This window comes from Alosa sapidissima, chromosome 5, assembly GCF_018492685.1.
Source record: "Alosa sapidissima isolate fAloSap1 chromosome 5, fAloSap1.pri, whole genome shotgun sequence".
In the NCBI taxonomy this organism is placed as follows: domain Eukaryota; kingdom Metazoa; phylum Chordata; class Actinopteri; order Clupeiformes; family Clupeidae; genus Alosa; species Alosa sapidissima.
Window position 1 is genome coordinate 2126935 of NC_055961.1, and position 16169 is coordinate 2143103.

The following is a 16169-nucleotide window of genomic DNA, read 5'->3' on the forward strand; positions in this document are numbered from 1 at the left end:
TTAAATATGTTTCCTAATTATTTTATTATTTCTCCAAATGAATCTTTTCTAATAGCATGAATGAACCAACAGTGAGCACTGTAAAATACCTGATAGACCCCTGAAATGGTTTCCACAGCCTGACAGGTGGAACTGGCAAGGAAATATTAAAACAGAACATTAGGCTTTTACATACATCAGTTGGCAGCAGAGTCATCAGCCTAACTATGAGAAACAAAATGTGCACCTGTAAATGTAGTGAGCAGGTTTTGATATGTAATGAGCGCGCATGCGCGGGTGTTCAGATTGATATAATGCCTCAGTAAAGAGTCGACAGCACATCTTGGTCTCTGGTCCATTTGTTATAACTTAGTATTATAAAATACAAGACATGGTGTCAGAAGTCTTTGTCCTCGCTTCTGATATTAATGCGACTACCCGACGCAAGTGACCGGAATGTTCATTGCCGTTTAGTGAAGATAACTTTTGAATTCGCCAAGTGAACTAGTAGAGCTAACGCGAAGCTAGCTGCTACGTTGATACAACGTCAGTCGACGATACAGAGAAGAGGCTTCGGAAGGTAAAACAGAATGGATTCTCTATTTTCAATTAGTCCACCAGAAGCATTTGACTTCGGAGACTTCGGTGGGTGGCCAAATTGGATCCGACGTTTTGAAAGATTCCGTATAGCGGCGGGACTTAATACAAAGAGTGAAGAGTATCAAGTTAACTCGCTAGTATACACTATGGGAGACATGGCAGATGATGTTCTGAACACGTTAGCACTACCAGAAGACGAAAAGAAAAAAAATGCCAAAGTAAAGGAAGCGTTCGATAAACATTTCATTTGCAAGCATAACGTGATCTACTAGAGAGCTAAATTCAACAAACGTCGCCAGGAGCCTGGTGAGACGGCTGAAGCGTTTATCACAGCTGTGCATAAATTGGCTGAGCATTGCCAGTATAGAATTCTCAAAGATGAGATGATCAGAGACCGCCTTGTTGTAGGTATAAAAGACCATGCCCTTTCAGAGAAATTACAGCTAGATTCAGAGTTAACTCTTGTGAAGGCTATGACGAAAATAAGACAAAGTGAAGAAATTAAAAAGCAACAGCCTGTATTAAGAAGTAGCATTGATGGCACTGAGGCAAACATGGATGGAGTTAAATTCAAGTTCAAACAGAAATTCTCTCCACATGGGAAAAGTACTTTTAAACCAAAGACAGTACAACATAATGCAAATGATAAATGTGGCAGATGTGGAAGGATACATGAAAATTCATTCAATGCATGTCCCGCGCGCACTGCTGAGTGCAAGAAATGTAAGAAGAGAGGGCATTTCGCCACTGTATGTAAAACTAAAATGAGAATGGAGGAAATTAAAGAAAGTGACTTGGATGCAAGCATAGAGTCATTGTTCCTGGGCACAGTGAATTGTACAAAATCCAACACATTCTGGCAGAAGTCTGTTGCAGTGAATGGCCAGCAGATGATGTTCAAGTTAGACATGGGTGCCGCAGTGACGGCTATCCCAGCACATTTTTACTCACAAAAGCTACATGGTGAGCTGTTACCGACAACCAAAAGACTGTGTGGACCAAGTAACGTTCCCATAGAGGTAAATGGACGTTTTACTGCAGAAATTAGCCATAATGGAACTGTGGCGAAGCAGCATGTATATGTTGTGCCAGGTTTAGTGACTCCTCTGCTGGGATTACCAGCAATACAAGACCTCTGCCTGCTCAGTCCAGTACAGGCTATCACGACAGCGGAAACAAGCTACAAGGAACAATATCCCAGAGTTTTCACTGGCTTAGGTAAGCTAGAGGGAGAATACAAAATTAAACTAAAGGACAATGCCTCTCCCTTTGCCCTCACTGTGCCACGTCGCGTGCCATTGCCCTTAAGGGGAAAAGTCCAAGAAGAGTTAAAAAGGATGGAGGAAATGGGCGTTATTTCTCCCATAGAGGAAGCTACAGAGTGGTGCTCAGGAACGGTGGTAGTACCCAAACCTAATGGAAGAATTAGAAAATGTGTTGATCTAACCCGCCTGAATGAATATGTGTTGATCTAACCCGCCTGAATGAAAATGTGTTGATCTAACCCGCCTGAATGAAAATGTGTTGATCTAACCCGCCTGAATGAAAATGTGTTGATCTAACCCGCCTGAATGAAAATGTGTTGATCTAACCCGCCTGAATGCAAATGTGTGCAGGGAGCGACATATTCTTCCAGCAGTTGATGAGACACTGGCTAAACTAGCTGGAGCTAGAATTTTTTCCAAACTGGACGCCACTGCTGGTTTTTGGCAGGTGCCTTTGCACAGAGCTTCAGCCCCACTCACCACCTTCATCACTCCCTTTGGTCGTTATTGCTTTAATCGTCTCCCTTTTGGAATATCATCGGCCCCTGAGCACTTTCAGAAGCGATTGACGCAGATGCTGGACGGCCTAGAGGGAACTTTGTGTCATGCAGATGACATTCTGATATTCGGTGCCACGCCCAAAGAACATGATGAGAGGGTGCATAAGGTGTTGCAGAGACTGCAGCAGCATGGCCTTACTCTAAATGACAAATGTCAGTTCGCTGTGAAGGAGGTTAAATTTCTCGGACATGTTGACAGTGGAGAAGGCATACAGGCAGATCCCGAGAAGATTAGAGCGATTAGAGAGATGCCACCACCGAAAGACGTAAACGCTTCATGGGAATGGTCAACTATGTGGGAAAATTCTCACCCAACATTGCAGAACTCACAGGGCCTATCCGAGAACTCCTGAAAGCGGAAAACATGTGGATGTGGGGAGCAGCGCAGCAGAGTGCGTTTGATAAAGTGATAGACCAGCTCAGCTCATCTGCTGTCCTTGCCCAGTACAGCCCAGAAAAACCGACGAGAGTGTCAGCAGACGCATCGTCTTATGGGTTAGGAGGGGTCTTGTCTCAGCTTCAAGACTCTGGAGATTGGAGGTCAGTGGCTTTCATATCTCGCAGCTTGACTGAGACAGAGCGCAGATATGCCCAAATTGAAAAGGAGGCCCTTGCAGTCACTTGGGCCTGCGAAAGATTTCAGACTTACCTCCTGGGTCTGCACTTCGTGATGCGAACAGACCACAAACCATTAATCAGTCTCCTCAGCTCAAGGCCGCTTGATGACGTCCCACCTCGTATCATGCGATTCAGGTTACGACTTATGCGTTTTTCCTACACAATCATACATGTACCAGGAAAAAATCTTGTAGCAGCCGATGCTTTATCAAGAGCTCCACTCCAGTCTACGGCAACAGAGGAAGACCTTGTGCTTCAGAACGACGTGAGTGCTCATATCCAGGAGGTCATTCAGCAGCTATCGGCCTCACCTGAGAAATTGCTACAAATAAGGAGAGCACAGGAAGAAGATCAAGTGTGTAAGCAGCTGTCCTCCCTGATCCACACAGGCTGGGAAAGAAACAGTTCTGCACCACAGCTGAAGCCTTTCTGGCAATACAGAAATGACCTGCTGATGGTGGATGGCCTGTTGATGAAGGGAAATAGAATACTGATTCCATTAAGCATGCAAAAGGACATCTTGGACAAACTTCACCAGGGCCACCAAGGCATGGTGAAATGCATGGCCAGGGCCCACGAAGCAGTCTGGTGGCCAGGGCTGACTACACAGATTAAAGAGAAGGTACGTCAGTGTGAAATTTGTGCTAAAGAGAGTCAAAATGCCACAGAACCGCTGATGACCACACCCTTGCCTTCACACCCTTGGGCGCGGCTTATTTGAATGGAAGAAGGGTCAGTATTTAGTAGTCATTGATTACTATTCACGTTACACCGAAGTTTCCAATCTTACACGCACTTCAGCAACAGCTGTGATTGAGAAAATAAAAGCCATCTTTAGCCGCCACGGTGTGCCGGATACACTCATCACAGACAACGGACCACAGTTTGCTGCCACAGAGTTCACAGATTTTGCTAAGGATTACAACTTTCAGCACATAACCAGTAGCCCCCGTTACCCGCAAAGCAATGGGGAAGCTGAACGGGCAGTAAAAACTGTCAAAGCCTTGTTGCAGAAGAGTGAGGACCCTCACAAAGCGCTTATGGCATACAGAGCAACTCCTCTAGCCCATGGAGTATCACCAGCGCAGCTCCTGATGGGGCGCAACATTCAAACACCCCTTCCGGTGAGTCCAAACACCCTCAAACCAGCCTGGCCGGATTTAAGAGCATTTGAGTTGAAAGACCAGGAGCTTAAAAGACAACAGGCTGAAGGATACAATAGATGACACAGAGCACGGGAAACACCATCTCTCAAGCCAGGTCAGAAAGTTTGGATACGGAACACGCCACACACAGGAGTCGTCTCTGGCTCAGCAGGGACGCCACGCTCATATGTGATTCAAACCTCCACAGGCAGTCTCAGAAGAAACCGTTCTCATCTGAGAGTGGTGCCTACACCGTCTAGAGGCCAGCCAGACTCGGGACAACACACCAGGGTTGGCAGGGAAGTCGAGCCTGTTAAAAGACTGAACTTATAGTTTAGTGTTGTGAGTATATACGGAGCATAATAACCTCCATACCACAACAGAGAGGATCAGGCAGTCTACCCTACCTCTCAGTTAGGTTATGTACTTGTTTTTATGAGTTCAGAAAAAAATAAAATAAAAATATGAGTTGTGATAAGATATGCCATGTGAAATGGAAGTTGATTTAACCAGTTTACATATGCTCATGTTTACAGAGATGTTCAACAGGTCATCTGTTCCCCTGCCTTGATGGTAAAAACAGTATTAGGATTTATTAACATATAATTTGAGTTTTCTATAAAGATCCTGAAAGTATTAGTTAAAAGGGGGAGATGTAGTGAGCAGGTTTTGATATGTAATGAGCGCGCATGCGCGGGTGTTCAGATTGATATACAGTAATGCCTCAGTAAAGAGTCGACAGCACATCTTGGTCTCTGGTCCATTTGTTATAACTTAGTATTATAAAATACAAGACAGTAAACAGAATAAATAATAACAACGGTAACGATAAACATACTCAGGAGAATAATAACGATAAACATACTCAGAAGAATAATAACAACAATAACGATAAACATAGTCAGGAGAAAAATAACAACGATAACAATATAAACAGAAGAATAATAAGAATGGGCCATAATGATATAAACATACTTTAATGATATAAACATACTTAGATGAACTGCATTTCTGGGTTGGGGACTGATTGAGTTTGTTGACCTGGAGAATGAAAAAGAACAATTAACATTTTCCCACCTATCAATACTTCCCCTCTCTCAGAAAAACTGGCAACACATGTGCAAACAAGTAACTTATAACCTACAAATGAATGACTAAGATCATTTAAAAAGACTCTAAAAACACCTCCTTGGCAAATAAATATCTGAGGCAATGGGACCAAAACAGATTCCTGGCGGAAAGCGGAGTATTATCCCAGTGCAAAGTTTATTCTTATCTTGCACGTCTCTTTTTTTTTAGCAAAGTGCCTAGGGGTGTGGCATTTAACGACCTAAGGAGGGGTCTGGCGCATTATCTAAAAATCGTTATTGTACCTAAAACGCATTACGCCACTGACCAAGAGAAGCCTGGTCAGAAATCCATTGCGAGTTATTTATGTTATTTTAAGAGTGCATTATCAACAGTGATATGGGTGGGTGCATCCACAAACGCGCACCAGCGCATATCCATGCAAAACATTACAAATTACACGATTACAATGGGAAACATAATTAGAATAACTTTATTACTCTTGCAAAACTGCAGCTATGTTTGATAACGGCTAGCCTGAGCATGGTATATTTACTAGCCTGAGCTAGCCTGAGCATGGCATATATACTAGCCTGAGCTAGCCTGAGCATGGTATATTTACTAGCCTGAGCTAGCCTGAGCATGGTATATTTACTAGCCTGAGCTAGCCTGAGCATGGCATATTTACTAGCCTGAGCTAGCCTGAGCATGGTATACTTACCAAATGGAAATAGGATTTCTACTAACTATCCTTGTCAGACAACACCCCCGTAGTCTCAAAGTCACTCACCATTGCTGCAATGTTTTGCTGTGTGATGGAGGAGTTGTTGATTGTCACCACCATTGAGTAGTATGCCACTGTGCATGAGAGACAGACAGTGCGTTACTGCTTCATATGACACCTGGCCTGGAACGCCAGCCCCAACTAACTCCGCTCACAACATTTGAGGTCGGGAAGTTCGGTCTGGACATGTTTGATTGACAAACCTCTATGAAAACCTAAGAATCGTGCGGACCAATCAAATAGCCTGGGCAGGCTTTATACAATGATGACGGTATCGACAGGCGAGCATGCCTATTCATTCACGCGACCTGAGCGCGCTTGTGTGCAGAGGCATTTGTGCCCTGTATCAGTGGAAACACGTCCCGCATAATCACGTCTCAATGCATCAGTCACGCCCCAATGCATCAGTCCCAAATACTGAATAGAGTATGGCTACGTCAGGCTATGTGGCTACATCAGGCTATGTGGTTGTGTGGCTACGTCAGGCTGTGTGGCTACGTCAGGCTATGTGGTTGTGTGGCTACGTCAGGCTATGTGGTTGTGTGGCTACGTCAGGCTATGTGGCTACGTCAGGCTATGTGGTTGTGTGGCTACGTCAGGCTGTGTGGCTACGTCAGGCTATGTGGCTACGTCAGGCTATGTGGTTGTGTGGCTACGTCAGGCTATGTGGCTACGTCAGGCTATGTGACATCATCAGGCTATGGGAAATACCATGTGAATGAATGCATCTTTGGATTTCAAAAGAAAGAAAATCAATTATTGTTCCGGTTTGGTGTACAAAATAAAACAGTGTTGTACAGCACACATACACACACATTCAGACAAACACACACACAAGGTTGTGAGAAGTCTTGAGATCTTACCACTGTCACAACCCTGAGAACAGTTGCAACGTCCAGGAAGGGCCACTGGAACACACAGACAGAACACACAGTCTCAGAACACCAAAGGGTCAGAACCAGTGTTACCAGATGTACGATAATTATCATATTTGTACGATAATTTTGACCTATGTACGATCAATAATGAAAAAAATCCCATAATGTATGATAATTTCAGAGTTTTCAGTCGTTCGTCCAAACACACATCCTACCGCTTCTCTGACCCCGAATAATTTCTCAGGCTCGCCTGCCTGCGCGCAAGCATATATACACACACACACACACACACACACACACAGGCACCACACGGTGTCGCCCGCACATCAACACTACACTACAGTTTTGCCAAAGAAAACAGTTCCGTTTAACAAAACGAAGCAGTAAAGTGCTAAAAAATTAGTTCAGAAAGGGAAGGTAAGGACAGTGGAGGGGCGAAGAGGAAGGCAGAGTCTGTTTAATTACTGTATGGTCTAGTTCAAAATGTGGACTGTCGGCATATCTTTTGCACTTTGGCAAAAAAATTAAAAAATGTGGCTGTAAAATTATTTGGAAAATAAAATTGTTGGAAAATAGCTATATTTTATGTGTTTGGTTTGTGTACAATATTTTTTCTCAAAAAACGATAATTTTGAGGTCTTGGTGCGATACTTCGACATTTCTAATCTGGCAACACTGGTCAGAACACACAGACAGAACACCATAAGGTCAGAACACCACAGGATCAGAGATACTGCATAGAGGCCCAACTACAGTAGAGCTCAATGTGCAGTGTTGTGTAGCATTAAAGCATGAATCATCAGTGTGCATTTCTGTGTATTGATATGCACCATATTGATGTTGGTACTGGATATAAATCAATATGAATAATATTTTTTTAAATGATATTAAGACCTTACCAAACTCATTGGAGCAATTATCCGCACTGTGCTCCGGCCGAGTACCCACAGGTCTGTAAAACAATAAAGTGAACATCAATACGGTCACATAGCAATGACTAGCACAGCTACAACATCAATACAGTCACATAGCAATGACTAGCACATCAATACGGTCACATAGCAATGGCTAGCACAGCTAGCACATCAATACAGTCACATAGCAATGACTAGCACATCAATATGGTCACATAGCAATGGCTAGCACAGCTAGCACATCAATACAGTCACATAGCAATGGCTAGCACAGCTAGCACATCAATACAGTCACATAGCAATGACTAGCACATCAATACGGTCACATAGCAATGGCTAGCACAGCTAGCACATCAATACAGTCACATAGCAATGGCTAGCACAGCTAGCACATCAATAAAGTCACATAGCAATGGCTAGCACATCAATACAGTCACATAGCAATGGCTAGCACATCAATACAGTCACATAGCAATGACTAGCACATCAATACAGTCACATAGCAATGACTAGCACAGCTAGCACATCAATACAGTCACATAGCAATGACTAGCACAGCTAGCACATCAATACAGTCACATAGCAAGGGCTAGCACATCAATACAGTCACATAGCAATGACTAGCACAGCTAGCACATCAATACAGTCACATAGCAATGACTAGCACAGCTAGCACATCAATACAGTCACATAGCAATGGCTAGCACATCAATACAGTCACATAGCAATTACTAGCACATCAATACAGTCACATAGCAATGGCTAGCACAGCTAGCACATCAATACAGTCACATAGCAATGACTAGCACATCAATACAGTCACATAGCAATGGCTAGCACAGCTAGCACATCAATACAGTCACATAGCAATGGCTAGCACATCAATACAGTCACACAGCAATGGCTAGCACAGCTAGCACATCAATACAGTCACACAGCAATGGCTAGCACATCAATACAGTCACATAGCAAGGGCTAGCACATCAATACAGTCACATAGCAATGGCTAGCACATCAACACAGTCACATAGCAATGACTAGCACATCAATACAGTTGCATAGCAATGGCTAGCACATCAATACAGTCACATAGCAATGGCTAGCACATCAATACAGTCACATAGCAATGGCTAGCACATCAATACAGTCACATAACAATGGGTAGCATCCACAGCAACACGCTGTAGGCTATGACATGTTAAAGCATTTGTTAGTGAGTCTCATCAGTATTGCCGACTGGAATCCAGAACCAACGCTGGACAGATTTAGGGTCTGGCTATGAGTAATGAAAATGCCCCAACTCGAGAGGCGGCACCAAGCATGCATTTAAAAATATCACTGCACGCAATTGGATAACACTGCCACCAATGTTCACTGACTGATTCCGGACTTTGACGTTGCTGCGCTGTCATCGTCTGTTTAGCTCGCCTCTGGCCCGCCTATATCAGATACGCCGATGTGATTGGTGCAGCTCAGCTCCAAGGGCATGGGGGTAATGAGCATCACTACTGAATGACAGATTGACTCGCTGAGCAAATTCAAATTGTGCTCTCACAAGAACTCTGGATTTCCAGGGCACATCTGAGCCTCTATCCTTTGCCTGGCTAATGAGCCTCTATCCTTAGCCTTGCTAATGCAGACCAGGTGCACACAGCCTCTATCCTTAGCCTTGCTAATTAGTAGTTCTATACAGTCTATGTGTCAGATGTACTAGCCACTTGGGGTATAAGAGGGAGAGCTAGTCTGGTCACCCACCTGGTGCAGTTGACTGAGGAGGAGCTGGAGGTGGAGGTGGAGCTGCAGCTGGTTGAGGAAGATTCAGAGCTGTTGCAGTTTGACATGTTACCACTAGGGGGCGATGAGCTCTTATCAGGCCACATGCCTCCTGTGAGAGGAGCAGTGATATTATGAGACGACAGAGAGCAGAAGGAGAACTGTCAGATCATCACAGGACACGACAGAATAGACATTGTGTGTGTGTGGTGTGTGTGTGTGTGATATTATGAGAAGTCAGAGAGCATATCATCGCAGGACGTGTGTGTGTGTTGTGTGTGTGTGTGTGTGCGTGTGTGTGTGTTTACACATGTACACTCGTTATAAACCAAACACACACTCACTGATGAGTGTGACGCTGTTGTTTTGGATGCTGGCGTAAATGGGTCCGCTGTCGGACAGGCTGGTGTTCCACAGGGCGTAGCGGAAACAACAAGGCCTTCTGCGTGCTGAGAGCTTCACCACGGCAACGCATATTGTCTGCCTGTAGGAGCAGGAACAATGCAAGAATAAGAGGGACAAAAATAACACGCTCTAATAGGTCAAGGGTCAGGGGTCATGTGACTCACCCAATCTTCTCTTTCTCCTCACAGCACACATCGATGTCCTAGAACAACAAGAAACACAATGGCGTCCATCATCTCACAGTAGCGTCTTTCATCTCACAGTAGCGTCTTTCATCTCACAGCGTATTGTTATCACTGAGAGCTGTGGAAAATCTGGCTAATACAGGTAAGCATATTCACATGGACTTAGAGAAGTCATTATTTACATTTCTCTGTTCATCCACATAGACCCACATTAAATCATTCGATGTTTAATAGTTCATAGACCCACATTAAATTTAAATTAAATTGAATTTAATAGTTCATAGACCCACATTCAATTAGGTGCCTTTAGGCACGGCCTATTAAGTTGGTGAATGTTTCTTATTCACAGGTGGAGATACAACAAAGTATAACATGTAGGCTACTTGTGTTTAGTTGTGGTTAAAGGGATCTTTATCATGTGACTTTCTGAATTCATAACCTGCTCAGGTGTGCTCACCTGAAAGACACTGCTGTCTGTTCCGTTCTCCGGGCTAAACATGAGAGAGAGAGAGAGAGAGAGAAAATAGGTTATCTTTGAGCACAGTACAGGTGATTTTAGCTTTAGCTACAAACATAATGTCTCTGCCCCGACAGAAGCTGGCCTCTATGACTACTGTCCAGTCAGTCTGCGCCAGATCGGGGCCAGAAGAATATCAGACTCAAGCCAGATTCATAACAGGTTGATGGCAGATGATACTAGATAAAGGCCATATTAGGGCCATATTAATGCCATATCAGGGCCATATTAATGCTTATCAGGGCCATATTAATGCCATATCAGGGCCATCTCAGGGCCAAATTAGGGCCATATTAATGCATATTAATATAATAATAACTAGATGTACCGCATAGCGGTACAAAATATGACCGCCGCTCAGTCCTGTACAGTACATCCTTTCCGCGAAAATAAATCACATAAATCAATTTGTCTCCATCTTTTACTCCATCCCCCACTCTTGAAACTTTTGTGTATGCTTGTTTGGCATGCCTGTGTGTGTGTGCGGCTGCACAGAAAGTAGCATACTGGCGCTGAAAAGGTGAATAGATTGTAGAATAGCCAAAGAAGTTGTAGCATTGTTATAAAACCTTTAAAATCTCTGAACAATCACAAGTAGGGCAGTTCATCACAGTTCATCCATTGCAACTGGATTGATGAAAGGTCACTTACACCTGTAGGCTACATTGTATTTGGGAAAAGCAAAAGGTATCAGCATAATGTTATATATTTATTTATTTATTTATTAATAAACAAAAACATCTCTGTCAGTTCCATGCCGTTTTCAACAGCTATCAAAAACAAAGGTCATTTTTGGATAGATGGATTTTTTGTGAATGTTTCTTCTTCTGCATAAGATTTTAGTCATCTTTAGTTCATGTGATACTTTATTGTCAATGTGGCAGGATAATTACGAAGGTTTAACTAAATAAATGAGAAGTTTGACAGCCAGTGTGGGTATTTTCATTACTTGCTACCAGAAGACATTAATACAGATGGGAGATGGAAATGACAATGTATATAGTTTGAGTAATGTGAATGGAGTCATGCACAAACATTTGCTACTTAAGAATGCCGGTAGGCCTTTCCCTGCACCTTAAACAACAATGCATGCTAGCTGGCATTTATGGTGAACGGTGGTAAATGACATTGTGAATAGAGAACCAGGAATACAACAGAGCAAACGGTAATGACAGTGATATGACACGGAGAACAGCGGCAGGACAGTTTGAATGTTAGCGCCGGCGTTTGGCTGGCTGCACGCTGCGTGAGCACGTCACGGCTCAGTCCGTGACAGTCAATGCACAAATTAAGTAACAGTAGTCTGAAACGAAATGCTGTTTTACATCTAACCAGTGGTGCAAATAACTGACATGTCCAAATGGGCCTTGATGAAATGCGTCGCTAGACTGTTCATACACATTTTAACAGGCCAAAGTTGAAGAGCTGTTGTCCGTTGTTGTTCGTGCAAATATAGGCTGATTCATGTTTCCTTGCATTGTGTAACTGAGGTCCATGGCTTGTCTGGCTTTCACCAGACCAAGCTCAATCTTTTAAGAAATCAAAAAATAAATAGCGGGCAGATGAGGCTGGGTTCACCCAGCCTAGTCCATAGGCGCCCGATATTGTTTAATTTTCCGATTGAGATATCCACGCTCTGGCTATTCTAAATGCAAAAATGCATCAGGGAGTTATGACAAAACTGTAACTAACAAACTAGATCCTAATAGAAAGCTGTTAGCTTCCCTAAGCTACAGGTAGGCCTATAAGGTATACGTCTATTTACAACATAAATTGTCAATAGGCTATGCTGGCGACACAAATAAAATCTCCTTTGGAAACCAATGGCTTACGCCTTACAGTATTAAGAGTGTGTCCATGAGAGGACCAGGCGGGGGTGACACATGCTACGTCACCGTTTTTGATGAAACTTGGACAGTTTGAAGGGTCCACCTAAAGACTCAAAAAGCCAAAATAGTACAAAATTTGAAACAACCCAGGGGGAGTTAGGACCGCCTCCTTGTTTTAGGGCAAAAAATCTCAAAAAAAGGCCCAAAATTGCATAAAATGTTGACATCCCTCCTGCTGTCAGATTTAAACACAGCAAAGTAACAATCCATGCCATCAAAGGTCAATCCAAGGTTAGTTTAAAACTGGAGTTACAAGGCGTAAGGTGTGACGGGTGTCAGTCCAGGACTGCACATGTCCACTATGTCATGCTTTTTGGTGAATACACAAAAAATAGCAATATTCAGACCTGAATATCTCCGATGAGCAACCTCCTTTTTTCAAAATTCTTTCTGCACATGAAAGGGCCATCTGTGGACTTCATAAATCAAAAGAAAAATGCTCGGCCTTTTTATTATTTTTTTCGTGGTAACCGCCTGAATAGTGTGATCCAGCCAGTGATTTCAAATACATATCTACTTCAATGATTAGTTGAAAATAATGCTTAGGTCATTTATGGTGGACAAATGGAGATATATTATCATCAATCATGTCTGCTGATCAAATCCAAGCTACATTTAATGTCCTGAGTGTAATATATTCCTTAAGGTAGCTCAAAATGATATCATCGGGTGACATACACCAGTATACCCGTAGGTCTAATTTTTGCAAATGTGATATCTCCAACATATCTCAGGGCTAGAAACAGTCACTTGGACTCAAATAATAACTTGTAATATTTTGATAGTCAAAGGTCAAGGTCACTGTGACCTATGTACATCCCATTGTGGTGAATAAACCTCTAAAAATCCCTGACATAATTGCAAATGTGATACAAACATTCACACTGGCCCTTTCTGAAACCAATCCCTACCAACTCCCCTAAGTTACGATGTGCACTCAGGTGGGAATCACCCTTACAGCTAAATCGAGTTCTCCATGTAAATGGGAAAATGTTGGAGTTCTTTTATCACTTTTGGGTGCTTTAGGCTAGTTGCAACTGCTCACCTCAATGAACTATGATAAGCTATGCTAACAGTGGGTGCTTCAGACTGAGGTACTGCACACACACAGATGAGAAGGGTATGTAATCATCTTATCTAACTCTGGCAGAGACAATAAGATAATTTCCCAAAATGTTGGCGTGTTCCTTTAACACTTGGTTAGGAGTGCAAGTGGCTAGGGAGAGAGTGTAGCTAGTTTCGGAAAGGGTCTTTCACTCACAGATAACAAATTAATTTGAATTTGATGGTCAAAGGTAGGTCAGGGTCATTGTGACCTCACATTCTTGTGAGGAATGCCTATAGGAAGTTTTTTTTTTTTTCTTTCAAATTCGGCACACACAGTCACTTACACTCAAAGATGAAATGATTAGATGCGAGTGGTCAATGTTACGGTGACCTCACAACAGCAGCAGCATGTTGGCAAGATGTGACCTCTCAAAGCAGCAGCATGGGCCTACTGTATTTTTACACCTTGAGCACAATGTCCTGGAAACACCTTGAGGAGTTATTTCAGATTTAGCACAACTTAGGCCCTGTATAAACATCACCAGATATTTTATGTTTGGGTCTTTCGTCCACACATAAACAGCGTTTAGCCCACACAAATATTTTTTTTTAAAACCTTCTAAAGAGAATCTATATATACGTATATATACTCTTTTGATCCTGTGAGGGAAATTTGGTCTCTGCATTTATCCCAATCCGTGAATTAGTGAAACACATACACAGCACACAGTGAACACACATAACAGTGAGGTGAAGCACACACTAATCCCGACGCAGTGAGCTGCCTGCTACAGCGGCGCTCGGGGAGCAGTGAGGGGTTAGGTGTCTTGCTCAAGGGCACTTCAGCCGTTCCTACTGGTCTGGTTCGAACCGGCAACCCTTCGGTTACAAGGCCGAAGCACTAACCAGTAGGCCACGGCTGCCCCCGTGGACAAGGACATGATGATTACTATGGATGGGTATTGGGTGTTCGTATATAGCAAGTCAGTCAGCACTCTCCTGGGCTTTACTTGTTTTGTAGCCTACTGTACCTCGATGTCCATCCATCGTAAAAACATGTCTGTAGACCCTGCTTATTAGTACAAGTTGTTTTAAAGCAGAGACTCTGATATGGTATAACCACCTAGCTTCATGTTAGGGTCCCACAAGGAAATCTGTCTGAAACATTGAAAACATGATAATGTACATTACTTGTGAATCTGTTTCCATTGCATGCCACATGACCAGTGGTTAAAGTGGGATTTGGCAGGTGGGGGAACCCTAAAATCCAGTGTCGGTGCAACGGGGAAAAATGACTCACCGTTGGACAACATATTTAGTATCGTGGTGTAGCAATACTTTTTGGACAAGAATTGATAGCTTCTTGGTCACCTCTGTACACACGAAAATTAACTCCCCAATTATTTTAACAATATAATCGCGCTGTATCGTTGGTATGAAAGAATATATTTATTATTAAATTATCCGAGGTGGCGGAACTGCGGTCCTCCCACTTTAATTCCTGCATATGACCGCTGTGTTGGGCTAATGGAACAGTGCTAATGGAGTAATGCCAAGCTAGATTAACATTTTCCAATGTTAAAACCATTTATCACATGAAAAATAACAATGTTATTATCATGTGATAATAACAATAATAACAATACTCTGTGTTTCCAGGATATCATGTTCAAGTTGTAAAAATATTTTTTGTGAATAGTGAAATAGTTCACAAATATAATCAGCCACAAAACTTCTGTTAGACTTTTTTTGAGGACGATCACTGAAAGGAGCTGTAACAAATATCGGAGGCTGCTGAAAAGGCAAGCCAATGGCTATGGCACTCACATGCTATTTGGGGTCATGTTGTAACCTGAATTGACTCTGAGACGCTGCTGCTGTGTTTCTGGAGTGGTAGTTGTTGGTGCCTACATCAAGGGCTTGCATGTCGGCTGTGTATGTTGTTGATCAGATCATAAGTGTCCACAGTAATGAAGAGGAATGACTGGAGAATTGATGATATTGCTTGGTATGTTGGTGATCGGATCATAAATGGCCATAGCAACAAACAGGAATGACTGAAGAATTTGAGACAATGGTTGGTAGTTGGTATCTAAATATTGGTTGGTATTTGTTGGTGTATGCATCAAAGGCTTGCGGTTTGACTGGGTATGTTAATGATCAAATAATAAACCGCCACAGCAATGAAGAGGATTGACTGAAGAATGTGTAGGTATTTGTGGGTGCCCACATCAAGGGCTTTTTCAGTTGGTCTGGTTATGTTGCTGATTGGATCAGAAACTCTGGGAGCTAAGAAGAGGAATGACCAAAGACTTTGGTGGTACTTCTTGGTGCCCTCATTAAGGGTTGGTGTTTTGTTTGTTGTATAGTTGCTGATGGGATCATAAATGGCCACAGCAAAAAAGATGATTAACTGAAGAATTTGTTGGTATTTGTGGGTGCCCACATCAAGGGACTGTAGTTTGCTTGGCTGTGTTGCTGATCGGATCATAAACGGCCACAGCTAAGAAGACAAATTACCAAAAAATGTGTCGGTATTGGT

At 42.8% G+C, this 16169-nt stretch overlaps 1 protein-coding gene across 1 annotated transcript in view; it reads right to left on the reverse strand.

Moving 5' to 3' along the window:
• Positions 1-16169, reverse strand: part of LOC121708955 (adhesion G-protein coupled receptor G2) — a 49950-nt gene that overhangs the window by 17823 nt on the left and 15958 nt on the right. The window contains exons 6-14 of the mRNA XM_042091938.1: positions 10632-10665; positions 10154-10191; positions 9929-10068; positions 9567-9696; positions 7797-7849; positions 6883-6927; positions 6026-6093; positions 5162-5208; positions 90-132 (exon numbers count right to left, since the gene is read on the reverse strand). Coding sequence (XP_041947872.1) covers positions 90-132; positions 5162-5208; positions 6026-6093; positions 6883-6927; positions 7797-7849; positions 9567-9696; positions 9929-10068; positions 10154-10191; positions 10632-10665 — 598 coding nt within the window. The remainder of the gene's footprint in view (positions 1-89; positions 133-5161; positions 5209-6025; positions 6094-6882; positions 6928-7796; positions 7850-9566; positions 9697-9928; positions 10069-10153; positions 10192-10631; positions 10666-16169) is intronic.